A 27,775-nucleotide genomic window follows, 5' to 3' on the forward strand; every position below is an offset into this window, starting at 1 on the left:
TTAAAAAATTATATATATATATATATATATATATATATATATATATATATATATATATATATATATATATATATATTTATTTATTTATTTATTTATTTAAAAAGCTGGTGTATTTTTTTTAAGTTTATATAAATATATAAATTTGTAAAAATTCTTTAAACTCATATTTAAATCCATTGAACCCTAAATCGAAAGTATGAAGCCTATATAGGCCAGAGAAATTGAAGAACAAATGGAATTGTAACTTATTCTGAACAATTGGTGATAGTAAGGAATTTTGAAGTGTGACAAAAGCTGCCACTCACTATTCAAATAAGCAGAGAGCAGGGATAGTTGTGGAAGAAGATTTATGGGTGTCAGATATGAGATGTGGGTTAATATTTTCCATTTGTAAAAGCAAATCATGTTTTAAACATCAAAACTTACGGAAGTGGTTCTCTTGACAAATGGCCCTTATAGACAACACAATTTGTCACTCTTCCTTCTTTTTTGGGGAGACAGGGAACGGCTTTCAACAAAAGGGTTATTTATGGTAATATTATACAGAAGAGAAAGTATTAAATGTTAAAAACAATAACAGAAAATCCTTCCAAGATTTAAACAGTTTTACTTGGAAAATGCGTTCGTTCAGTTTTAAGGTAGCCAGTCGTGTACTTGGATTTTTGAATGGGCATGCTGAGAAGAGAGAGAGAGAGAGAAAGAGGGAGAGGTGATATAACGGGAAGCGATTAAACGCAGATGACAGTTGATTTATAAGAGCAAGAGAAAGAAAGGTAAATAGAATTTAAAACAGAGCGAGAGAGAGCGATGGAAATAATTTATCACAGGAGAAAAGGGAAAAGAACTGAGGGAAACACATTTAAGAGAAAAAGACAGACAGAGAGAGAGAGAAAGAAAAAGGGATGGATTATTTGGTTTGGTTTATTTAGATTTACAGCCGAAGCAACTCAGGCCACAAGGCCAGTGTATTACTGTACGCCCACATATACAAGTCCCTTCGACACTTCTGCGCATGTCAACAGAAGGAGAATCCATTTCGATAATAGGGTAATCAATCCGTATTGTGGGATGAGTTGTTTATTATTACAAATAAAAAAAATTAATTTCTCTTTTATGAATATCATAGTTTATAAAGTGATAACTATTTTGCTTGTATAACAGTTTGAAATTTTTACGTATAAAGCACGTGATTTCTCGTGTTGGTGACCAATTCGTACATCGCCTTGTTTCTTTCTTCCCTTCAACGTGAATTGATTCTTCTTGGCACCGAGCCAACTGAGGTTCTCGTATCTGTGGTCGGACAGTATGTATGCTAAATTTCTAATGGCAGGTTTGCCTGTTCTGTGGGACGAAAAACCCGAGTTTCCGGGAGAAAAACCCTCTACCTCCGTATGAGACTGGCTAACTTACCTTCATTTAAAGATATGGATTTAGAGAGAAAGTAAGAGACAGATACAGGAAACACACTGGATGGGGAAATGGATTTAAGGTAGAATAAAGATAGAGATAGATAAATAGAGATTAACACAATTATTCACATGGTCACATATGATAAATGATAAGCATAAATCAATACATTCTTAAACTTACCAGCGTTGTAATTACGTAATTGTGATATTCCGACATCATGTCCACTTGTTGAGCCTAAATATTCAAAGAATATTCCAAGTTAGTAGGTACTTATCTAAACACACACATTTATTCATTTATACATGTTTACTCTGAAAATGAATGAATATTCGAAATCATATGCGCGCGCGCCTCATACAGACATGAATTAGCATACATTATTGTAACTGTCTAATGAAATCATTAGATTTACATACGTCTGCATCTATCTACTTATAACGGTACAGCTTTACGTCAATATATTTGTTTCTAGAAACCAAGCAGAAGCCATCAGCACACTTGTGAACAGGAGAGGCAACGCTGATTGCGTGCAAATTGTTAGCCACACGAAGGATCGGCTTCTTACAATCATTAATCACGTTTGGTGAGCGCAGATTTAACAAACATGCCCGGATGTAGGAGACTCCTTTCCGAACAGATAGAGAGAGAGAGAGAGAGAGAGAGAGAGAGAGAGAGAGAACTCCGTCGATGTTTGTGTAAGCATTAAAACTGCGGCCAGGAACCGAACTACTGCATGATCAATGAGATCGCTGACTGACAAGGCTGACATGAAACGAAGAAGGGATAATGATCAAGTAAAGAGAGAAATCTATCGGATAAGAAAGAGGAGGAATAATCTATGAAATGAGAGAGAGAGAGTCATTTACATACTTTTAACTAATAGGATTTGAATTCTTGAAGTAACTTCGAGTTACGGCACTCCAGTTAAAACTACTTACGTGTTTCAGCACGGTGTGAACATGCTCAGTAGCGACATCTAAGACAAAATTCTTAATCCCTCCTCTACCCAGTTCCTTGAGTGTCTTCCGGTACTCCAAGTTCGGACTGAATTGTCTCACCAGAACCCTTCTTTGTCTTATGATTGGATCTTTTAACAGTTCTTTCAGACGAATCAGTGCTGGAATTTAAAAAAAAAAAATAAATAAAAATAAATTCAAAAAACCCAAAGAGTTTCGAAAAAAATGCATATCAATCCTCATATATTCTTATGGTAATCTTAAAAGAATTAGAATCTGAAGTTTTATCTGAATTAAAAACGCTTAAGATCAATCCTAAATTAATTTTTAAATTCACAATCTTATCCATCTCAAGAAACCTGATCTAAAGAAATTATGTAAAAGAATTTATCTTTTAAAATTCATCTCAAAGCATTAATATATTACAACGTACAATCCCATAGTTACAATTAAAACGTGCGAATTGAATTGTATTAAAAATATAATAAAATATAATTAAAATTAAAGAAAACTTAATTTATAATATTTTTTAAACCTTGAAAATTCACATTAACTGGTTTTGCAACAATTTATTTCATATTTATTACAGTAATTTATGTGTTGAAGAATAAGCGCCCTCTATTTCGTATTTATTACACTCATTTATGTGCTGAAGAATAAGCGCCCTCTATTTCGTATTTATTACACTAATTTATGTGCTGAAAAATAAGCCCTCTATTTCGTATTTATTACACTAATTTATGTTCTGAAAAATAAGCGCCCCCCTATTTCATATTTATTACACTAATTTATGTGATGAAAAATAAGCTGTTGGTAACAATGAACTGTTTTGGTTTATTAAACACATCGTCTGAATTCAAGTAGTAGTTCCAATACCTACCATCATTATCTTCGTAAAGGATTGCAAACATTTTCCAATTCCTCTGCTTCACATAATCCAAGTACGCTTTGCCCAAAGCTGTTGGGTCGGGATACAGATTTGCTGAATGATTATCTGGTCTGGCTCTGTAATCCCATCGAGTTTGGATATGAGGGACTTCTAGTACTCCACAAGTAGACTGTACTGCTGCGCTGCTTTCTTTAGACTGTGGGCCAAATATGGCTGCCATTCCCTCTCCTAGAAGGTCACATACTGCAACAAAGAAAGAGACTTCGATTTTGTTTGTTTTAACTATAATCAAATAAAGTACTCATCATTGAGATTATTGCTTGGATTTAGTAAGGATCCATTCTCAGTTATTACCTTTTCTAGAAGCTTGGAAGCTATCGTGTCTCTCCAACCTTTCCACTTGAGCTAATAATCGAGAACCAGGAAGTATAGAATTGTCAGCATTCACTCTCTCTACTGCATAACGGAAAGCCATTTCTAAGATGTCATCCCCTGTTTCAAACATTCCCCCTGAAAAAAAAAATAAATAAATAAAGCCAATGTGGAATCATGTTAAGATTTGTTTCACCATTGCTATAAGTAGTAGAATAATGGATTATTCTATTACGTATTCTAGTGTACTATGTCTGTTTAAAATATGGTATTCTTTAGTCGGTATGTCTGTATTGTAGAATAAAATATGTGAAATAAAAATTCTAGAAAACCTTTTCGAGCTACTTCGTAATTAGCTGTACTAATAAATAAATAATTTATTTTTCATAGCATATTCTAACTGGAAACAACAAATAAATATATTTCATTGGTGAATTGTTTTTTTTACGTATAGTTACCATGACAACCACTCCTTTAGTTTAATACAATAATGACGTCATGTTTATTTCGTTTGGAACGTACAGGTGAAATGATTAACCAATAGGGAACTCGAGTGCTTTGCTTCGAAACCTCAAAACTAACAGCTGTGTAGGATACATGACAGCGCCGATGCAGTCAAAGGAAGAAAATTTTCCAACCACGCATATATACGCGCTGAAATCCGGAAGTAAAAAAAAAAAAAAAAGAATAACTAAAGAAACGACATGGAAGACTTGACACAACTTATAAGAGGCGCTCGACAGAGACCTGGAAAAGTTTCTTTCATCTAGTCGTTTCCCCTTGACGCTCGGAGACAGTTGAAGAAGCAAATGTTAAAGTTGAGAAGGAGAAGGAAGAGAGAGAGTGAAAGGGAAAAAAAAATGCGAGGAGTATTGTCATGCAATGCTTCGCCTCTAGCGAATAGAAAAGCTTCTTTTGTTAGATGTGTACTCTAAATCCTCCTGAATCAGCTTTTGCTGCGAATCAAATAAGATTCACGCAGAAGATCTGCCTCCGGGAAAGCACAACTCATTTAGAAGTCTTAAATTTAAAGTTGAAGAAAAAACTTTTGAAGTTTCATTCGCCTTCTACTGGCAAAAGCAGAAAAACAGTTCAAATCCCTGGACGGTGGTTAAGATGTTTATATAACGTTCGAAAGTTTAGATTCAATGTGACTTAAGAAAGAGCTGCATAGAAAATATATACCTGCTTCCATTTTATTTGGAAAGCACTCAGTAAAAATATTCTACTCTCCCTCTCTCTCTCTCTCTCTCTCTCTCTCACACACAACGTAACCTTAAATTGAAAATTTCATCTTTCTGGTTATTATTATTATTATTATTATTATTATTATTATTATTATTATTATTATTATTATTATTATTGCTACTAATGACACCTGAAAAGACTAATACATTCGCATTCTTTTATTTCTTCTTCATTCATTTCACTTATTTTCAATCTCTTCAGAACTTCAGTTATTAGCCACTGAACATGTTCGTGGTATTTTACTGCTAAAAATACTGACATAATGAAATAAAGAAAAATCGTTAAATCCATAAATTTAATGTCACAGACTTCATTTAGCCTCTAGTATTACATCAGTTCATAATTAAAATTAAAAAATAACGTTCTCTGTTAGTTATAAAAAATCTCTTGAGTGTTAATTGCTTCAGTTTACATTTAATGAGCAATGCGTGATCACGTGCGGCACGTTTTGCGAACTGTTGTTATTCACCATTCTCGCGATCCACGTAGAACGTGGATCGCGAGAGTGGTGCATGACTGGCCAGATGAGTGCGAGAGAGAGTTTTAGCGGTAATATCGGCAAGCGGTGTTGAAATAACTAAATGGATGTGAAAAAAAGAGAAATTTTTACCCGCAAATATATATATATATATAGCAGATTATGGAATGAAATTAGCCACGCAAGCTAAAGAGAATCCCAAACAGTTTTTTCGATATGCTGCAAGTAAAAGAAAAAATGTATATGGCAGAATGATTTTAAGGAATGCCGATGGTAGGGAGGTACCTGAATCAGTTGATATAGTTGAATTACTGAGCGAGCACTTTGCAAGAGTATATCATCCAGACGGTGATATTGTAGGAATGAAGGAACCAATAGCTTATACGGGAATTCAGGTGAAGGAAATGGAGATGAATAGTATATTACAAAACCTTAATGTGAATACATCTGTGGGATTGGACGGTATACCCGCTCTGGTCTTACGTGAAGCGGCTAAAGAATTGTCAGTGCCCTTGACCATTTTGTTTAATTTGCGTCTCGGGTCTGGGTTAGTCCCGGATGGGGTGGAAAGAGGGGAAAATAGTTCCACTGCATAAAGGAGGTTCCAAGACTACTGTTGCAAATTCCCGACCGATCAGCATATCAAGAGTTATTGTCAAGGTTTTGGAGAAAGTAGTCAAGAGAAAAATACAGGAATGGATAGATGAAGATGGGATACTGTATGGGGGGATAGCATGGTTTTGAAGGGTAGATCACTTGCTTACGTTTTATAACACAGTGAGGGCTGAACTGGATAAGGGTAATAGGTATACAGTGATACTGCTGGACCTTGCTAAGGCCTTTGACAGGATACCACATGGAATTCTAATCGGTAAACTGCAGCATATGGGGATGGATATAGGGTTGGTGAGATGGATAGGAGGGTGGTTGATGGAGAGATATAAGAGAGTAGTTTATTCAGGGGTAGAGTCCAAAAGACGACCTGTGACTAGTGGTGTGCCGCAAGGTTCTGTTCCTGGACCACTGCTGTTTAATTTGTTCATTAACGATATAGGAAAGGATCTGAGAGGAACTGTTCATTTGTTTGCTGATGATGAAAAGTTGGGCAGAGCAATAGTGAATGCACATGATGTCAAAATTTTGCAGGATGATTCGGATAGATTGGCAGTCTGGGCTAATGAGAATGGATGTCAGTTTGATGTAGTAAAGTGTAAAGTTATGCATTTTGGGGTGAAAAAATTAGCAGCACTTTATCACATTGGTGGAACTGTTCTCCAGGAGGTTGACGATGCCAAAGATTTGAGTGTGTTGGTGGATAGGGAGTTGAAGTTTAGGGGGCACATAGCAAAAGTGGCTAAATCAGCTCATCACTTGGTTACTGAAGAATACTTTAACTAGCAGAGATAAGAAAGTTATTGTTCCTCTGTATCGAGCCTTGATGAGACCCCATCTTGCCTACTGTGCCCAGATCTGGGCGCCAGGGTTTCTTCTTGATAGGGAGGAGGTGGAGAGGATCCAGAGACGAGTGACCAAGATGACAGCAGGTCTATGGAATGAACCTCATGAGAACAGGTTGAAGATTTGTGGGTTGCAGAAATTGGTTGATAGGCGGAAAAGGGGTAATGTGATTGAAATATTCAAATTACTGAAGGGTTTCTATAAAATGTTAGAACATTTTTTTACTTGGAGAGTGGTGAATGAGTGGAATAAGTCCAAGGCAAAGTATGATAAATGCTATGTGGATGTTGAATAGTTGTTTTTGACATGGCGTTTAGGGCCTCCCTCGATGAGTCTGAGGACTCCTTGGAATTTCCCGTAATAATAATAATAATAATAATAATAATAACATGCAGGAAAATGGTAGTATTTTTCTCTTAATTTGGAAATTTTCTCAATAAAATTTAATTAAAAAACTATCAGAACTGAACTATTTGAATTGCTTGGCGAAAGGGGGGGGGCATTAAAATCCGTCCAATTTTTTTTAAAAAAATTTTATTTGATATAATTCAGAAAAATTATATCAAGTTTAATATACATAACCTCTATAGGAGTTCTCTTTAGATGAGAAAACATGCTGCGAAATATATATAAATATATCTCGCATATTTATGAAATATTTAATAAAAAATATAGTAATACCCTATCGTGGTAATACTGGTTGCTGAGCGATTCTCTAGTAAGTTATTTCCCTGTAGTAATTCTCTAATAATGCATATAGATAATATCTTCGGCAAATGTATTTTCAAAATTGCCTGATCGAATATTTATATTCACCATCTGTTATATGTAAGAGTTTCTTGAAGGTGCGGTGGAGATATTAAGCCTTAAAATTATATTATTCCCTAAGGGATTAATATAATTATAAGGGAGTTTGGATAAATGTTTGGATAAAAATCCAAACGATAATATAAAATTTAAAAAAAAAAAAGTAGAAAAAGTCGTAAACACACCATAACAAAACAGAAAAATTTGAAACAAATTAATAATTTTTTAAAATTTAATAAATTAATAAAATTAGAAATTTTATTAGAAAAAAAGCACTTTTCTCATAAAAAATTAATTTATGAGCAATGAAATCTAAAGAACTGGTAGCATATGTTAAAAAAAAGTAGCAAAATTAAACGGATTTAAATGTATTAAAATATACCGAAGAGTATAATTTGAACTGAGATGCTTACGGAACATAAGTATTTACGACCAAATTCCAAATGGATCGTGAAAACCCTAATTTGATTAACTCAATTCTGAGGGGGGGGGAGCAAGAAATTATTGTTAATCTACACAAAATTTCTTCGTTCAGTAATGAGCTTTCCAAAATGATATATTAAAACTAATATTAATCCAACAATTTATATTGAACTGCGCCATGTAGTTCATTGCCCTCATTTGGAGATTACCCTTTAGAAACTGTCTGCGAAAATTGTATTACCATTAATGGCCAAACAGCTCAATAATAGCATTAGGACGTCATTGATCGCTAAACTGGAGACAATATTGGTATTGGCTCAGTCTACTAAAGATAAAACAAAGATGCATGTATTTCTTCAAGCGTTAAACTGTTCATAAATAAAGGCTATTAGAAATTAGTTGATTTAGAAGTTAAAAAAAAATCCAATTTCTTAAGCAAATTTTTGCAATCTTTGAAACAAAAATAAACGGATATTGGCTAAATTATTGGATCAGTTATCTGAAACAAGAGTGCTGTAATAATAGCTGTCAGTATCGCAGATTCGTCCTAATAATGCTACTATTAGATAGTGAACGGCTCCACAGACATGATAGATTATTTTCTAAATACTATTGACAAACGTCTGGGTACTGATTCAAAGGATAAAAATTACCAATTTCAAAATTGAGTAAAAAGCTTAAGGAAAAAAAACTTTTTTTTTTTTTCACATTTCTACTTGCATTTTTAACCATCAAAAAGTTAGTAAAGTACAGTATATATTGATAATAAAAACAGTGAATTAACAAGCAAAAAATTATTTAATAAGACTGTGAAAAATTTCCAAAGCATAATAATAATAAATGTTAAAAAATAATTTTTTTATTTAAAAAACATTCATAAAATTACTCATTAATTTTATAGTAATATGAAGTTACAAGAACGCTAGTTTTCTGCTAAAAATTCTTAACATTTTACTTAAAGATTCCAACTTCAATTAAAATTAAATCTTTTAGATCAAAACACAGGCTTAGTGGTAGATGCAAATCCGTATGCAAGACAAGTGAATGACCATTATTCTTTATATATTAAAAGTTTTATATAAATCAGAATAGCAACCTCAGTGTTTACACTGAGTGGTTAATAATCTATAAATGTAATTACAGAAATTTCAATATCATTTCCGGCCTGGTTGGCTGCGTGTTTAGCGTATCCGCTTTCCAGCCAATTGCCATGAATAAATGCAGATAAAATTATAGCATTGAGCGCGAGACTCATGTTGCTATAGTAACTCTTTGCTCGTGATATACTAATGTAAACGTGCGTCTTTCCACAATGGAATACTAATTTATTTTTATTTTTATAATAAAAATAAATTTCAGGAATGTCTATAAGCAAAATGAAAGTCACATTTATCGGATTGTCACCAAACATGAACTTTGGGGTTAAATTTGAATCCCCATCGACCATTTTTAACCGTTTAAGAGATGAAAGGGCACAACGCATGCGTCCTACGAACAGACATAAGCTTGTTATATTAGTGACTTATTTAACGTTTTAATCTTTGTATTTTTAACATTTTCATTAGCAAACTTATTGTATAACATCAACCGTTCGTTATTCAGCAAACAATAATAACCTTGTACCTTAACGCCCTCTATGCAAATATTGTAATATTTTATGAGTAATCGATTGATCTCCACAATGAAAATACGGAGAGAAACCCTAGAGACTAAAGCCATTAAAGTAAATTGCCAACTACTATAGCGCCATCTACGAACAAAAGTTCTGAATGCTAAACAAAAATTAGCATAATAAAGCGAATTTAGAATGCTTAACTACGTTTAAAGTATTCTAATTACCATCACATTAATCCTACAGATTAGATGTGTGGTGCATCATTTGATGAAGTATTTCCATAATTTATTTCCGAAACATTAGTAAAGTTGCAAAATTCAGAAGCGTAACATTCTTTGTCATTCCCAAATTGAGTATTTAAATTACTCTATCTTTGCTAATTATGCTGCCAAAATTATTTAAGCTCAGCTCAGTTCTGACCAAATAGGTCACATAAAGATACAAATTTAAGCACTTACCCTTCAAGCTGCTCATTAAAATGTGCTGCTGGCATTTAAATCTGAAGATAATATGTCACCGAAGCTTCTCCGTCTCTTGCAAATCTAACGGGTGAAAGTGCCTAGAGTTATTTAGATGATGCATCAAGCTCTGGCCTTGCAATTTACGATCTAAGCCAACACGTAGTTCCTCCAGCTAGGCTATTAAAATAGAAAGGCTCAGGAGTTCGTGGAACTGTGGTTTCATTATAAACGATGCACTGGAGATATAAGATAATTAACTTCTAAATAAGGAAGATTTAAAAACGCAAATTTTCAAATTGCGTCTTCAATTTCGCAACAAACTTTCAGAGATAAAAGTGAGTCTTGTGGGACATTGCAGGACTTTAAAAATCTGCAACTAGTTTACCGACATGCAACTCAAGAAATGATTAGAAACCACGTCTGCGAGAGAGAGAAAGAGATAAAAAGTTTTCAGAGAGAAAAATGATTAATAAAACTTTATTTTCAAATCTTTAGCAGCGGTGCTTTTGAGACTTTGTAGTATTATAAGTGCGAGTCTGATTGCTGACTACAGGAACTTGTCTTGGAATTTCTTCAGCTGGTTTTCGAGTTGGTGGATCACTAATACAGGCAAACAGGTCTTCTTTATTTTTATTTTTCGGAAACTTGGATTTTTAATCACTGGTAACCATCGATCAAGCTCATTATTTCAGATAATGCTTCAGTTTAGGATTTAATATCACATGGTGGCGCTAGTTATCTGCTCCAGGTAACTCACGGCTACTGATGAATTTAAAATCATCAGTAGCCGTGAGTTCAGCTATCGGTAACCGGCTGCAAAAAGGCTCCTAAAAGTTAGCACCAAAAATAAATAAATAAAATAATCTCTTTGGAGAATTAAAAAAGGCGGTAGAATGCTTATCTATAAGAGTTTGTAAAAAGAGTTAATTTCTCGAAAACGCACTACAGAAATCTGAAGGACAGTCTTACAGGATCTGAAAAGTTTATAGGATATAGTTTATCCTATAAACTATAGGATAAACTATAGGATCTGAAAAGATTTTTATTGTGATTCGATAATAAGCGCGAAAATAACACATATTTTCCTGTCATGCGCACTTCCTTCGCAAAATATCATAATTTAAAACAATGTTTTTTTTTTTTTTTTCTGTAGTGGCAAGTCGATAACTATGTAGAAGTTCAAAAAAGAAAATTATTCTACACTTAACGAAAAATCAACCCAGTAGGTGAACGCTAGTGTATAAGTAGTTGGCAAATCACTATAAAGAGCTAAAAGAGTCACCTATTTATTTTAACGTCTTTTTATTTTCCTTTGGGTAATTTATTACGCTAGGTGTTAAAGAAAAATAAACTAAAATGAAATGAAAAATTGTTTCATTTTACCTATTTCTGTTGTATTTTATGTTTACTTTTCTTTTATTTACAGATTTATCTTCACACGTATAATTGCATTTACTGTCTTAAAATCGTATATTCTTAAGTATAAGGCAGTTATGCACAGCTTGAAATATTTATTCTAAATCATTTTATGCTTTATAACAAACCAAAAATAAGACAGTTAACTAAATGAGCTAGTTTTTCTTGCAAAATCGATAAATTCTTGTAATGCATTCTACTAATAATTTATTTTTATGTGAACAGTTGTAACCCAATTGTACATTAGTATCGTGGTTCAACTAAGTTTTTGTAGCCTAAATGTGATTATATCGGGCTATAAATAGGAACAACAACAACCTTCTCACACTTCGTTTACAATTCATCTCTCTCTCTCTCTCTCTCTCTCTCTGAGATAGCGTGCATTGTTTCTCCATCTCCTGGAGTGCATCCTACTCATATAATATACAGCCTGCAGTCTCCTAAAACTAAAAAAAAAATGTAAAATCGTGCCTTTCGCAACAGTGGAAACAGCGAAGTAATATCCAGTTCAGTGCTGATAAGTTCATTACTCCCTTGGGAGACTCCAGGCACCAGGGACTACTTACCTTTCATCTCTCGTGAGTTTGGACAATGAAAGTATGTTTTATTTTCCAGAAATGTTGAAACTAACAACCCTGCCGCCCACAATTCTATTGTGGTGAAGTTATTTTGCATGTGCACTATATGAGTCATTTCTTATCATTGCATATTTTTATATTTTCACACTTTTTTTTATCAAAAACTCTCTAGTCTTAATTTATAAGACTCGTGAACTGAAAAATCATTTTTCTATAAGATGGAATAGCCATTTTAAAATGAATCATGAAAGTAGTACACAACCTAGGTCATTATTGCCAATGTACATATACACCAATTTTAGCAGCGTTTTTTTTTTTCAAATACATATTTATATATATCTTTGGTAGGCCAATTCTAGAATCAGTTGTTTGATAATCAATGATGGCCTTCATAACTGCTATGATTATCTGAGATAATTTCTGTATTCATGTTATTGCCGTAATATCATTGCTTATTCTGGATAATAATAATCTCCATGCAGTCAATAGACAGTGCGGAAGGCCCATAGTAACCATTATTTCACACAATATCTATCATAAACCATTCTCCAAGCAAAAAATCTAGTCTACACGCCATTACTGGAAAACCTCCAAGGGTAAGTGACCCTTATTCTCTCTTTCTCTACTTGTCAAATTTCCTTTATGTCAATCTTATAGAACTTCTTTAATAATTTTTTTTATCGTGTCTCTCTTTTCTGTCCATGAACTAAACTTTGCAATCCGCACATCTTCAGCCTATCCTCATAGCGAGCATTCAACGGATGTGTAACCAACTTGGTCACTCATCCCTGGATCCTTTCCATCACCTCCTGATCCATGAAATTCAGTTGACCAAATTTGTGTACAGTAGTCAAGAAGCAGTCGAATCATAGCCTTAGAAGTAATAACCTTATTCTATTTTTACTTGTCAGTATGTTGTTCAATATCCAAGTGTTCTTATGAGTTATTTTACCAACTTTTACAGTGTTCCCTCTGAACTTCAATTAGCTGTTCACCATACCACTCAAATTCTAGCCTTGCCAATTTCCTGCAATCCAATAATTCCACCTTACGCTTGCAACATTAAATTGGCAACCATTATGCTTCGTCTACATCGTGAGTCTATTTAAATCATATTGCAAAATGTCTACATCCCTTTTATCAACTCCCTCCTGAGCTCAGCATCACCAGCAAACAACTGCATATCGCTACTTAAATCATTCCTCTATATACTATCCTCTGATGTCTGTCAGTCAGCAACCTTCGTCCTCATCCACGTCACCGGCCTAGGTTGGTCGATTGGTAGAGTCTCTGCTACTAATGGCTCACGCAAAATGTTAAGCGAGTTTGAGAGCGATTAGTAGTTGGAAGGAGATCGATCGTTCGATGCTATTGGCACACTCTCCCTCGATGAGTCTTTGGACTCCCTGGAGGTGTCACATAATAATAATAATAATACTATCCATTCCTATTTTCGCCAACTTACGCATACCTTTCCATGAGGTGTTCTGTCAACTGCCTTTGCAATGGTCATAATTTTCTTTATCCAATTCAGATGTCACTCTATTGTAAAATATGAGTAAATTACTAAGGTAGGATTTACCTTTTACCAGCTTTTACTCTATGGCTGTCCACCATAGAGTATCGTATTCCAATTCTTGAGGTCTACTTTAACCAAATTTTCCAATACTTTAACCACCACCACCGTGAGATACTAATCGATCAGTAATCGAGTACTAGAGCCACTCATGTAATAGAACTGTCTTATCCTCTTTCCTCTCCCTTGGAACTTTGCCAGTGCTAAGATTTACGTTATTTAGTTACAATTTCATCAAAGATACTGCCAACTCTCTTGTATATTCCAATTCATCTATTTCAATTCTCACATCAATCTCTGACACATTGGTGATTTCCAAATCTCCTCCTGGACGATACCCCTTCACCTGCAAAGTACTTACTTAATAACTTAACTATTTATTATGCCACTTTTACTTTCCTACCACAAGCACTGATTAAAATTATCTTTCCATAATAATGTTTCCTCTTACTCGTTACATAGCCAAAAAGATCTTTTGAATTTTATTTTGGCCTACTTAGCTAATTTTCTCTCATAATCTGATTTGGTCTTTCTTGACATACTGGTCACTCTTCTCGCATGCACTTCGTATTGATGATGTGCTTGCAGATAACCCTTTTCTTTATAGTTCCTCCATGATGTTTTTGTTTAAATTGAAGCTCGTACTTTTTATCACTATTCATCAATTTATTCCCTGCTTGCTTCATCTTTCTTCCTCTCGGTATGAAGTCTGATGCTGTCTCTCACAAACAATTCCTAACCACATACATTCCCATGCACTACTGAAATTCTTTCTTTGTAGTTCCTTATAACATGGCACAGCTCCAAGTTGCGGACTAAGCCTGTCATACTCATTAGCTTCGCAGTTCCACAGAAATTGAACGGAGAAATCAACATGTTGAGCAACCTCTCAAAACTAGACTACATGGTCACCCGATCGAAGGAAGGTGGCTATTGTAATTGTGGGTACTCTCTCTCTCTCTCTCTCTCTCTCTCTGATGCTATTACCAGATAACACCCCCAAAGCCCCGGTCTCCTCCATCACATGCTGTTTCAGGTAATTATCCTTAGTAAATGTATAAATTTTATTTCCATCATTGTGTCCTTTCTTCCCTCCAATCTATGTCACTATATTTGAAGTCTCCATAATAATTACACGACTTGCACTTATTTTGCAATTCCGCCTATACATGGCATATACATCTGTCTGAGCACACAATAGTCTATAGCTGCATCCAAAAATATATTTAGCTTTGTTGTTCATTTAAGGCTATCTCGCACCAGTTAGCCTCAAATGATCTATCATCTCAGACCTAAAATCCTTAATAACTTCTATTTTAGTTGGTTGCAGTTCCATCATCAGCAATACCCCCCCCCGCTCTTTCTTATTCCTTCTGTCCTTCCCGAAAATACAATACAGATTGTATTCTATCCTATACCTGTATAATATTCTGTCAACCATGTCTCACTTATGCTGATAATTTTGGCCAAATCAAGCTGAATAATGCCGAAAAAACTCCTCTCATTTATTTCTGATTCTTATGGCATTGATATACATGCACTTAAACACACCTTTGAACCTTAATTACCCTTTCATGATTCTATTACTAAGGTTAGTAATTCAGATTCGAAACCAATGGAATTACATTCGACATTGCATAATCGTTTCTTAGAAACATTCTATTTTGTACACCATGAATCACCATACATCATACCCATCACATCACTGGTAGTTTCTTGTACATCTACATCTCTCTCTCTCTCTCTCTCGTTCTCTTGAATTGTTCATACATTCCCATGACTTTCATCTATCTTTCCTTGTTCCCACACTCTCTTAACGTCATCTCAGCTCACTTCCCTCATTCTTTCGTTCCCTGGACCTCTTATCCTATCCAATGTCTCTCTTCCTTTCTCTTGGTCCTCTCTCACTTCTATTCCTTAGTTCTTCTTACATCAGCCAGTTTTGTGTTAAGCCTTGTAACCTCTCCACTCACCATCTTTAGCTCAAATCTCATACTTTCCACCTCTTTACTGACTGCCTCTATTTCCTTCTCCATATCATACACAATTCTCTAACCAAAGATATGAAATATAAATGCAATAAATTTCCATTATTAATATACAATTTCATTTTGTAAATTCAACCCTCGTGGGTTTGTGTATATAATTTTCGATTTTTTACGGAATATCCGGAAGAAAATGACAACTATATAAATATCTCCCCATTAATATTCCCGAAACATTTCACAGACGATAAATGGCTGTAACTCATTTGTCACGAATAGCGATTAGTTTAACAGCCGGATTCAATTCGGATGAACAGGAAGACATAGAAAATGGAAAGACACTTCGCTTTTCAGAAAGCATCCGTTCAGAAAATTTCATGACTTTTCTGAAAGTTGGAAGTGTGCCAAACCGGAAATAAGAACCTCAATTGCTGCCTAAGAAAGAAACGCCTTCTTTTTAAATTTTCTCTGTTCGAAATTGCGCTTTCGAGTAAACGCAAGAAGCAACCGCTTCCATTGGAAATGAACTCACGGTTCGCTCAAGTACCTTGGACTTCATGACACGGAGAAAGTTTAAGACTTTCGTTCGAACATTTCCCGGCTATTCACAGGAACAATTCAATACGTGTTGGGTTACTTTTATGACGTCATTTCAGTGCAGAACAATTGATCTTCCCTTTTACGGACGTATCTAACAGTTTAAGGTCCTCTTTCCATGCCATTACGATGCAGTAGCGTTCACTATTTTGGAGATTAAGTTTATCGATATGTCAGATGATCATCTTTGATCCACGCCCGTGAAAACGTGAAATGCATATAATCTATCTGGTAGTGATCGTTCTCCTTAAATGTAGTACACGCATGTGTGTGTGTGTGTGTGTGTGTGTGTGTGTGTGTGTGTGTGTGTGTGTGTGTGTGATGACAAACACCAAGAAAATATCACTACATAATAAGAATTTCAAAAATCGGTGATCTGCTGTTAAATTTGCTATTTTTAACATTTAGTGCTAAGATTATATCACGGATTTTTATGATGTGGCGTCCTTGGCTTATTTGTTAGCGTTATGACGTTATTGTATTGTCAAGATAAGTTTTTTTTTTTTTTTTGCTTGTAGCGCCTAAGGTAACTTCCATTATGGCTGCTTTCAATCTTTCAAGACTCCATCTTAGTACCTACAGAAATAAAATTTTAAAAAATACCACCGAAATCAGATTATTATTATTGTCGTTAAACATGTATCTCCATGGAATCCAGAGACTCATATTAGTAGTCCACAAATATTAATCACTATATACCTATCATATCTCCCACAATGCATCCAAAATCTCGCCATGGGAGACACGAACTAACCATTTTTCAAAATTACCTATCATACCTTTCTTTAAACTGATTCAGCGACGAACTGATAACCACTTCAGACAGCCTATTTCAAATGAGTGATCATTCACCACCCTCGTAGCAAAAGTTCTAAAGGTTAGGCAACAGAACTAAAGTCTGAATCACCTACTTTGTTTCAAACCATTTTGTAAACGCCAAATAATCTCTCTCTCTTTTTTTTTTTTTTTTTTTTTTGCGCGCGCACGTGTGTGTGTGTGTGTGTGTGGATGACTACACTAACCAGTTATGCTAAAAGTATACATCAAAGGAAGATAGTTTTATATGTATATATGTAAATGAACTCTCATTGGATGTTAAATCCACTATAATTGACAACAGATACATCTGCTGCTGTTAATAATAATAATAATAATAATAATAATAATAATAATAATAATAATAATAATAATTTTAACACAGTTATCTTTCAAAGAAATTACATGAGTGTAGGGTACATTTTGTTACATGATATTAAAATTATTACGATTAGGACAGGTGTGATATTATAATTAATGTTAAAATTAATAGTAATCCTAACAAAAACAATTTACAGTCACAGTTTTACATTAAAACAGTTAAACAGCTATTTTTGCATTTTTTTATTTACATTTTAATTTTACAATTCTACAATAATAATAATAATAATAATAATAATAATAATAATAATAATAATAATAATAATAAATTGAATATAAAAAGCTCAAATAATGCGGGGAAATAATACAGTTTAAATATTCTGACATTTGCTACTCACCAAAATGCATTTCCAGAATTTAATGTGTTAGAAGCAGAATTAATTGCAAAGTATTTCACGCTGTGTCTGCCACTGGGCATTTTGCAATATCAAACTTACATCAACCATCTGCAGAAAGATTTCGTATAATGCACTTTAATATTTAATGTTGCTTTGATGGAAAGTTATGAAGCAAATCTTTCGAGAATACTTAATTAAGTTAATTATGCTCCAGTAAGAACCGTAATGACTGCTGACATAACGATGAACAAGAAGACAATGGCGTCTAGAAAGCTGAATTACAGTTTAATTTGTTTTACATTTATAATATATCAGCTAGCGTAGCTCCGCCTGATTAGTCACCAGGAGTAATTAATCCGTGCAATGACGCGTGTGACGATATGAAGTTGTCATTAGAGACAGCAGCGTATCGTATAATTAAGAATTTCGTTGATCGGACAGGAAACATGCATATCATATTTGCATAAAACAAGGCCAATAACATACCTGAGTTGGAACTGCAAAAAAATGATATTTTCAGCTAATTATACATAACGTCAGCAGAACACGTGATTAAAAAAGTTACTATCCTCGTGCCACTCGCGCTTGACAAACAAGAAACATCTACGAAGTTAGTAAATTACAATAGCTTATACCAAGTAAGCAATTAGTGCATACAATAAATATTAAAATAAACTTACCTGATTTCAGGTCATTAGTTATTTAATGAATTCTTATTTATAGCAGAGGTTTTAATTGTGCAGCGCCACCATTTAAAAAAATAATAATAATAAGAGAAAATACATCACGTGAAGAATTTTTTTGTTTCCGTCTTCTGCTCCCAGTTTTTAATATACGTCACTCTGATGCGCCACCTATTTTGAGTTCGATTCATTTTAGATAATAGAGTATTCTTATTTTTAGTAGTAAAAAACAAAATGGCTACGAAATAGGTGCTTGTCGTTATAAATATTATTTTAGTGCAAATTCGGCAGCTTCCGAAGTGTAAGCATTCTCCTATATAATTTAAATATTGTGCGATTATTTATATTCGTATTTACAAATGACTGGATTTACTTGGATTTATATTTATGTCAATAATTTTGTTTTCTGCTTCAGAATGATTTGTCTTCGTAATGATTTATTTATTTCATATACGAAAGCGTAAGTACTTATATTTATTTATATAAATTTTGTCGTTTGCTTCACAAATTTGATATGGGTTATCTTAATGATTTATTTATTGAACAACAAACAAAAGGCTCTGAAATAAGTGCTTGTCGTTATGAATAATATTTTAGTGTAAATTCGGCAGCTTCCGAAGTGTAAGAACTCTCCTATATAATTTAAATATTGGGCGATTATTTATACTCATATTTACATTTACTTGGATTTATATCTATGTCAATAATTTTGTTCTGTGCTTCACATATTTTGTACTGGTTATCGTAGTGATTTATTTATTTAATATACGAGAGTATGAGTACTTGTATTTATATTTATTTGTATAAATTTAAATACAAGTACTGACACTCTTATATAATATTGTTAAATATTAAATATTTAACAATATTAATTGTATAATATTGTTAAATGTTAAATATTGGGACATTTTAATACGATACAGTATAATAATCGTAATTACAATTGAGTATATAATAATAATAATAATAATAATAATAATAATAATAATAATAATAATAATAATAATAATAATAATAATAATAATAAATAATAATATATTAAAATAATAATAATAAAATCCAATATATGTTATTTATCGAATCTTTAAAGCAATATTTAAGCATTTTATATGGAATAAAAATGTAAGGGGGGGGATGATACCTTTAATTTTCTGTTTAACCTACTGTCGCTGATGTTGTTGTGTCAACATTTAAATAAGATATTTGATTCATCTATCAGTCTCGTGCGCCAATATCATAAGCAATGGTTGTTTATCTGAATATGTATGAAATATTTCTCTCTCTCTCTCTCTCTCTCTCTCAATATCTTTATGCGCTACATTAAAATAGCAACATTAAAAGAGAAAAGAATTGAAAGAATTTTCTATCTTTTTTGTTACCTTGAAGCTTTTTTGTGTAACTTTCGATGCTTATTAAAATATCTTTGATATTTTCCATGACTAATTACAATTTGATTGGAAATTCATTCAAATTTTTATTTTTCATTGAAGTTATTCCCGATCTAGTGAACTACGAATGCATCCGTAGGGATCACTACACGAATATTTCTAAGAAAAATAAAGGAACTGAATGCAGTTAAACCGAAATTAGAAATACACCCAAACTTGAGTTAATTTTAAGTTTCGGATTTTACGACTTTCTGATTCCTTCGTGAAATTATTGACATTGGCTTCCATTCTAAGGTTGATGATCTTGACATTGTCGTTCGTCTTTCAACTGTCACGGTCATTAATTCCTCTAATCGGGTTCTTATTTCAAAGCAGCCTGTCTCATTTTTGGCGTATTGTTTATTTTTTTAGTTTGGCTTAGACTATCAGAGGGGAGCGTTACAAGCACCAGCACTGACGTCTGCAGATTCTTTTAAATAGTTTTGTAATGCCAAACGCTCTGCTGAAGACAATTATGGCGCAGTTTACTGTTTCCAGGATCATTTAATGTAGAAAGAAACAGTCTAGTTATCAGATGAAATTCTATCTTCTGGAGGTAACTATCAGCATCTCGGTTGAGCCTTAAAAATCTCTTAAAGTCTCTCTCTCAGGTCCATTGAAGGGATGGGAGCGGGGATAGAGAGACTTGACATTGATATATCGAACAGTCTTCATTTTTCTCAGAAAGACCTGAAGGACGGGATTCAATTTTAGTACAAAAAATTATTTGAGTCATGCTTGTTCTTATGTTCAGCTTTTGAATAATCTCTCGTATTGGATTTTCTTAGGTGGTTGAGAGCTCATATGTATCTAACTCAGTAAAAAGATAGCATTTTCCCTAAATTAAAGGTATATCTTTGACTACGATTGTTATTCCACTGTGCTTACTCGATCTCTATCTGAACTAACGAAAGCGTTCACGTCGCGACCCCTGTCGGCTTGTTTACAAGCCGCGAATTCTGCTACCAGCGATCTACAGTATAGCATAGTGCAATACAGTCTTCTATAGTTTCCTACAGTTTTATAGTGCGACTAGCATCTTCTTTATCAGAGACACAATGACTAAAACTCAACGGCCCTTATGGGAGCCAACCCTGACAATCATCTCACACAATACAGAGAGCCTCTCCTCTGTAAAAGAAGATCTTATTGCAAAAATGTGTAAGGAACAAAAATGTGATATTTTATGTTTACAGGAGACACACAAAGGACCTCAACAAGCCAAACCTAAAATTGCTGGGATGAAGCTCATAAAAAAAATACCAGATGAAAAGTCTGGAAGTGCTATCTTCACTCGGCAGAAGTTCTAGGTTACAGGATGCCTAATCACAAACCAAAATAACATAGAAATCCTTGGAATAGATCTGGATAACATCAGTGTTTTCTCAGTATATAAACCACCTAGTATAACCTTTGCTTTTGAAATGTCCCAGTACTTGCCACAAAGGAAATCTGCTATTATTATAGGCGACTTTAACAGTCATAGCACACAGTAGGGTTATAGTGAAACAAATGAGGATGGAGAGTTAGTTGAACAGTGGGCTGAAAGTAATCAAATGAATCTTATACACGATCCTAAACAGCCATCATCATTTAACAGTAGAAGATGGAAAAGTGGTTATAACCCAGACCTTGGATTTGTTAGTAACAGAAGAGCTAATGTGTGCACTAAATCGGTACTTGCACCAATCCTAATTTCACAACATAGACCAATAATGCTGCAAGTTTTCCCACCAGTCCGACTTAAGGAGATCCCAATTAGAAAATGCTTTGCTTTAATTTAACAAATAAAAGCTAACTGGGAACAGTTCTCAAGAGAATTAGACATAAACCTGACCAATATTTCACCCAGACTAGAAAATTATGGAAAGTTCATCAAAGCTATTAGATGGTCTGCTATCAGGCACATTCCAAGTGGTTGTAGAACATGTTACATTCCAGGTTTTACAGAGCACGACGTGGAAATATATGAAACATATATTGTGACCTATATGATAAAGATCCATTTTCATCAGAAACAATTGATGCAGGAGAGGAACTTATAGCAACACTGTCTGAAAAAGAAGTCAACGCATGGGCAGAGAAAATTAAAAGCTTAGATATGAAGCACAGTAGCAGGAAAGCCTGGCTCTTGCTCAAAAAATTATCTGGTGACTCCACAACAGCAGCAACCGAAGTTAATATAAATGCAAATCAAATTGCAACTCACCTATCTCTGAATGGTAAACCAAGTACCGAAGGAAAAATACCTAAAGATTATATTAAAAAAGTTAGGGATTCAGAAAATAATCTCTTCGAAGCACCATTTACTAAAGAGGAACCAGAAAATGCCCTAAAAGCCTTAAAACTAGGAAATAGATGATATTAGAAACAAGATACTAAGGAATCTGGGAGAAAAGGCAAAAAAGTGGTTAGAATTTTTTAACTTTTGTTGGAAATTTGCTTAAAGTACCCAGCATATGGAGGCAAACGAAAGTAATACCTATCCCTGAAACCGGGTAAACCTGCTGAGGATCCAAAGAGTTACAGGCCTATAGCTCTCCCATGCACAACACTGAAGCTGTGTGAGAGGTTAATCTTGAACAGACTAAGTCCTGATGAAAGAACAGGCAGGATTTAGACCAGGAAGATCGTGCACTGGACAAGTATTAAACTTAACACAGTTTATTGAGGACGGCATTGAAAGGAGGTTAGCAACAGGAGCTGTATTTATAGATTTGACAGCAGCATATGACACACTAAATCTTAGAAAGCTTATAGTCAAAATTGACAGCATGACAAACAGCTATCTGTTAGTGGAGATATTTAGGTCGCTGCTGTTCAGCAGGAGATTCGTTGTTGATTTTCAAGGAAAAAAGAGCAGGATAGGGTATCCAGAAAAATGGGCTACCTCAGGGAAGTGTGCTATCTCCCCCTCCTTTACAATATACACTGTATATGCTAACGACCAACCTACAAACCCACGGTCAAGAACCTTCTTATATGCAGATGACCGGGGAATAGCTTATCAAGCAAAATACTTTGACGACATTGAGAAGCAGCTCATACAAGAAACCCTTACAGTTTACTATAAGGAAAACCAACTGAAACCAAATCCCAGTAAAACCGAAATGTGTCTTTTCCATCTCAATAATAGGGAGGCGAGGAGATAGTTGAATATAGAATGGAATGGTGTGAAACTGGTCAATTATCCAAATCCAACTTACCTAGGTGTTACACTAGATGGGACCCTAAATTATAAGCGACGCATAGAGAAGACAGCAGCTAAAACTCAAAAACGTAATAATATTCTCGATTAACATAATCTCGGTGGGGTGCAAATCCACAAGTACTGCGCACCTCTGCACTGGCACTCTGCTTTTCGACAGCCGGGTATGCTAGCCCTGTTTAAGGAAGATCATCACATGTCAAAATTATTGACAAGGTTCTTAATGAAACATGTGGGCACATTGCCGGCTGCCTCAAGCCTACAAAAATTGACCATCTATACTCACTGTCTGGTATTGCGCCTCCTCACATCAGAAGGACTACACAGAGCAGATATGAGCGGAAACAACAACTAAATGATGAACAGCATCCTTTGTATGGACATGTTGTAGTGCATAAGAGGCTGAGATCAAGGAAAAGTTTTATTCACTCAGTGGAACCGTTGGTTGATTCCATAAAAACTACAAAGTCAACAATGTGGCAAGAACAATCTTCAGAGGCTCTGAACTTAAACGAATCTCTTCCTTCCGGCTTACATCTGTACTGGAAAAGATGGAAGACATTGAATAGACTTCGTTCCGGAATGGGGCAGATCAAAGCAGAATATGGCCAGATGGGGCTACACAGACAATGATAGCTGCTCGTGTGATGAAACACAAACCATGGATCATCTTCTGCAATGCTGCTTAATAGACATTAATAATATACTGTATATACCCGAGAAGATTTAATGCAGTGTAATGAAACAGCTTTAAAGTACAGGGTGACCATAAAATAATTTCCCTCTTTGGAGGCATCTGTAGCTAAAACCAATAAACGGAATGAGACCAAATTTTATATTGAGACTTTTGAAGACATAAGGAGATGATTTCCGCGAAAAAAAAAAAAAAGATTTAGTACCAAAAGTCGCCGACAGCGGAAATTTTGGCGCTGGCGGAGCCGAAAACAATCAAATATTTGCAGTAAATGCAGGTAAAAAGGATTATCCAAATTTTCCTGTGCGTATGTGACAGCAGCGCCACCAATTCCACCTAAAAAGGGATTGAGAATGTTCAGGCTGTTATTCGAATGACCGTCGGGTTATCAGTCAGTTTTTTCCGACGGCATGGCCGCCTCGATCCCCGGACATCACTCCATGTGACGTTTGGTAGTGGGAGTATTTGCAATCTGTTGCGTAAGTTGGTGGCATTCCCAACTTGCATGTCTTGAAAGAGAACATAAAACAGTCTGTTATGAACACCCAATCCAACTCCTTACGCTCAGCTGTAGAGCATGTCGCACACTAGATGCAATTTGTTGTATGCAAGAAATGTCAGCACATTGAAAATCGTGTATGTGGTCCAGGGGACCCTGATTCTGATGAATAAAGCATTATTTCCTGTGAGTTCAATCACTACATTAATTTCTGTCTCTCGCAAGTTGTTGTTTTAGTTTAATTATTATTATTATTATTATCATTGTAACGCGCCACATATCCAGCTGGAATGTGTGACGCGGCTGTCGCTTACACCGTCGAAATGTTATTATTCCATTTTATCTGCCTTTAATGTAATTAAAATCCGTTGTTTTCGGCTCCGCCAGCGCCAAAATCTCCCTATCGGCGACTTTTGGTACTTTTTTTTTTTTTTTTTTTCGAGGAAATCATCTCCCCATGCCTTCAAAAGTCTCAATATAAAATTTGGTCTCATTCCGTTTATTGGTTTTAGCTACAGATGCCTCCAAAGAGGGAAAGTTATTTTATGGCCACCCTGTATATTGGTCACTGGTTGAGTGAAATTTGACATTTTATGTTTTTACTTAATATTTCATTCAAGTGGAATTTTTGTCTTTTAATGTATGCTTTTAATCCCTATTCTTTTAATGTCTATTTTTTATGTATGCATTTAATAATTTATATTTATGATTTTCTGTAGTTCGCACTCGAAATAAATAAACAAAATCCCTGTACTTTTACACTTTTGCTCAAGTTAAAGATTCTTGAAAATGGATTCCGATAAATCAAACCATAGGAGACTTAACTCACCATCATATACATTTGTAGTAGAATGAGTGAAGAAATGTTAGAATAAGTGGGAGAAAGGTTAGCATAACAGGTGTTTGATGCCAAGATGACAAAGAGACCCAGAGGAAGACGAAGGTCTAAGTGGATTGGTTCGGTCAGAAGTGCCTTAGCAGCACGGAATTGCAGATATGACAATATTGGAGTGATATTGATTTGGAGGAAAATTGTTGATAGGAGATTAACAATAATGTGAGGTTGATCATGTGCTGCCGTCATAGTAATCTGAACACCCCTTGAGAATACATATTAGGTAATTGATAATGACCGTTATCTCTTCAAACCAATATTTTCAAGCCAATTTATCTGATTTAATTGGTCTGTGTAAGCAACGTTTATGATGTATGTTTAGTTATGTTTTCTAGGCATTGAGAACTAGCATTCTGAGTCCCTTACTGTGTTGTTATTATTTGGAAGTATGGCTGAAGCTGTTAAGGTCATGAGACCAGCGTATTATGTTTGTTAATTTCATTATTTTTTTTTATGTCTGGTTAGTCTATTTTGCGGAGTGAAAAAAAAACACGAATTTTGGGAAGATAAACCACCACTTCTTGATTGGCTAATTTACTTTCGATTGATAAGTCAATATAAACGCTCTTAGCACCAAAAATGGGATTCTAACCAGTATTGTCTTTACCGACTAGGCTATTGAGTTGGGGTCCCTAACTCTTAACTGTGTTAGGATCTACCTCTTTATCTGTATCACCTCAAGATTACTTGAACGATCCTTTTCATCATACGCATCAGTTATCCAGAGGAATTAATTATGAAAATTACAGTCTTCGTTTGTGGTTTGTTTCCACCAACACCAACATTTATTTTGTCGTTGATCAACTTGAATTCCCGAGTGGTAATTTTAACAGAGTAATAATTATTTTATTATTTTTATCACGATCACTTTGAATAGTTCCTTCCGTTAGTAAAGAAGGATCTGAAATAAATCTCGAGAGGAATGATTGCGCGCGTTTTCTATGCTTTTGTATGCGATATTTTATCAGTTCGTTTCTCATAAAACATGAAAGAAGGTAATGAATAAACTCTAATTACACAGCGTCACCATATATTAAATACACATCTTTGTATGTGTGTGTCTATTGGAATTCCCCACGGGTATACACGCATAATAATCATTTGTATGCCATTAATGGGGAACTCAGAAATGGTTCTTCTACATCGCAATCAAAAGCATCCACAAATTAAGAAGATGGTGTCAGACTAACTTGGGGGGGGGGGGATATTTGTCTCTGCGATTGCTGGAGTAGATTTCCCCCCATTCCTCTGCATGTTCTATTGGGAGATTACAGTAACTGTCAATAATCATTGGATATTTGTATTTAAATATCATCTTGTATCAACCAGGTAATCTCTTGATACGAGTATTGCATTGTTTTCATTTGCGGGTATTGTCCTATTAGAATAATTATAAATATGATTATTGTTTTTAAATACAGCAGATTATATTTATCAAATTAATACATTTTAAGATTTTCTGATTTTTTTAAACTAATTTAAATATTTAAATTTCTTCAAAAATTAGAGAGATTATCAAAGTTCCCACTGCAGATATATGACTATCTCATGAGGTTAAATTTACGTTTTGTTTCTCTGATAATTGCATGCTTGCGATGTTTTTCTTTTATTATTATTTTCAAGATCCACCATCATTATAAAATTGCAGAATGCCCCATTGTATTTAACAGGCTAATGACCTCGCTCTCCGTCCTGATTTTATTCAAGTGAGCGTTTTGTAAATGCAGAATTCAGATGACAATTAGGAAGGATTGGACATCCTTACAGCAATTCAGAAAAATTACTTCTCTGGTTCAAAAATAATCACTCTTGAAATGCAGACAGCGGGACAGAAATGCTGCCTATGGTAAGTCCATTTTGCTTAGGAAAATAGGCTAAAATATTTTCATAATTTTATTTTTCGCACCCAAAGATATTTTTGTGTTTTGGTGCGTTTTTTACTCTCAAAATATATTTATTCTTGTAGAAGGAATTACTCATTCATAATTCGTATACGAAACATTATCTCACTGATTATACCGAAAAAAAATGTAAACCTCAAACTTACAACAAAAACAAAAAAAAAAATTATATTCATTTTCTGAAACCAACATTGATTTTTACTCTTTCTTTGTTTCCACATTAATAAAAACACTAAAATATTTTAGAACATATCATTAAAAAATAAATAATGAATTCTCGTATCCAAAACTATTACACCTATCTCATAAGCACACCGTCATTAAAATAATTTATCGTATAAACGCTTCCAGTATATTCTTAACTCTAGTTTGTACCATTAATGCCTTTTAAAGTCATTAAAACGAAGTTTTTTTTGACTCACTCTAAAGTCAATTAAACTCTGGTTTTAATGATGATTTTCTGTTCATTAAAATTGTACTTGGTATCTGAACATTAATCTTTCAGTGTCATCATTGGTTCCTTCTTGTAATAACCGCATATAACATTTCATAGTATACAGTATTTACTTTTGTTAGTTAATGTGTTTCCGTGTTCATGGGAATTATTAATAATAAGAAAGTCTTTCTTTGTTTCAAATAAATCGGATATTAATTAAAATCGAAA

At 34.2% G+C, this 27,775-nt stretch overlaps 2 protein-coding genes across 3 annotated transcripts in view; one reads left to right on the forward strand and one right to left on the reverse strand.

Moving 5' to 3' along the window:
- The window catches only part of KaiR1D (Kainate-type ionotropic glutamate receptor subunit 1D), a 28,788-nt gene extending 10,684 nt beyond the window's left edge, over positions 1-18,104 (reverse strand). For both annotated transcript variants that reach the window (XM_090409485.1, XM_090409484.1), the window contains exons 1-5: positions 17,805-18,104; positions 3,610-3,765; positions 3,247-3,498; positions 2,349-2,527; positions 1,591-1,644 (exon numbers count right to left, since the gene is read on the reverse strand). In XM_090409485.1, the coding sequence (XP_090265611.1) occupies positions 1,591-1,644; positions 2,349-2,527; positions 3,247-3,498; positions 3,610-3,765; positions 17,805-17,814 (651 nt within the window). In that variant the 5' untranslated portion in view covers positions 17,815-18,104. The remainder of the gene's footprint in view (positions 1-1,590; positions 1,645-2,348; positions 2,528-3,246; positions 3,499-3,609; positions 3,766-17,804) is intronic.
- Positions 18,105-18,681: 577 nt separating this feature from the next.
- The window catches only part of LOC150095931 (uncharacterized), a 164,809-nt gene continuing 155,715 nt past the window's right edge, over positions 18,682-27,775 (forward strand). The window contains exons 1-2 of the mRNA XM_090409356.1: positions 18,682-18,788; positions 26,881-27,056. The gene's annotated coding sequence lies outside the window, so the exon portion shown is untranslated. The remainder of the gene's footprint in view (positions 18,789-26,880; positions 27,057-27,775) is intronic.

This window comes from Typopeltis vanoorti, chromosome 19 (genome assembly GCF_054136105.1).
Source record: "Typopeltis vanoorti isolate ZY-2024b chromosome 19, IOZ_Tvanoo_1.0, whole genome shotgun sequence".
In the NCBI taxonomy this organism is placed as follows: domain Eukaryota; kingdom Metazoa; phylum Arthropoda; class Arachnida; order Uropygi; family Thelyphonidae; genus Typopeltis; species Typopeltis vanoorti.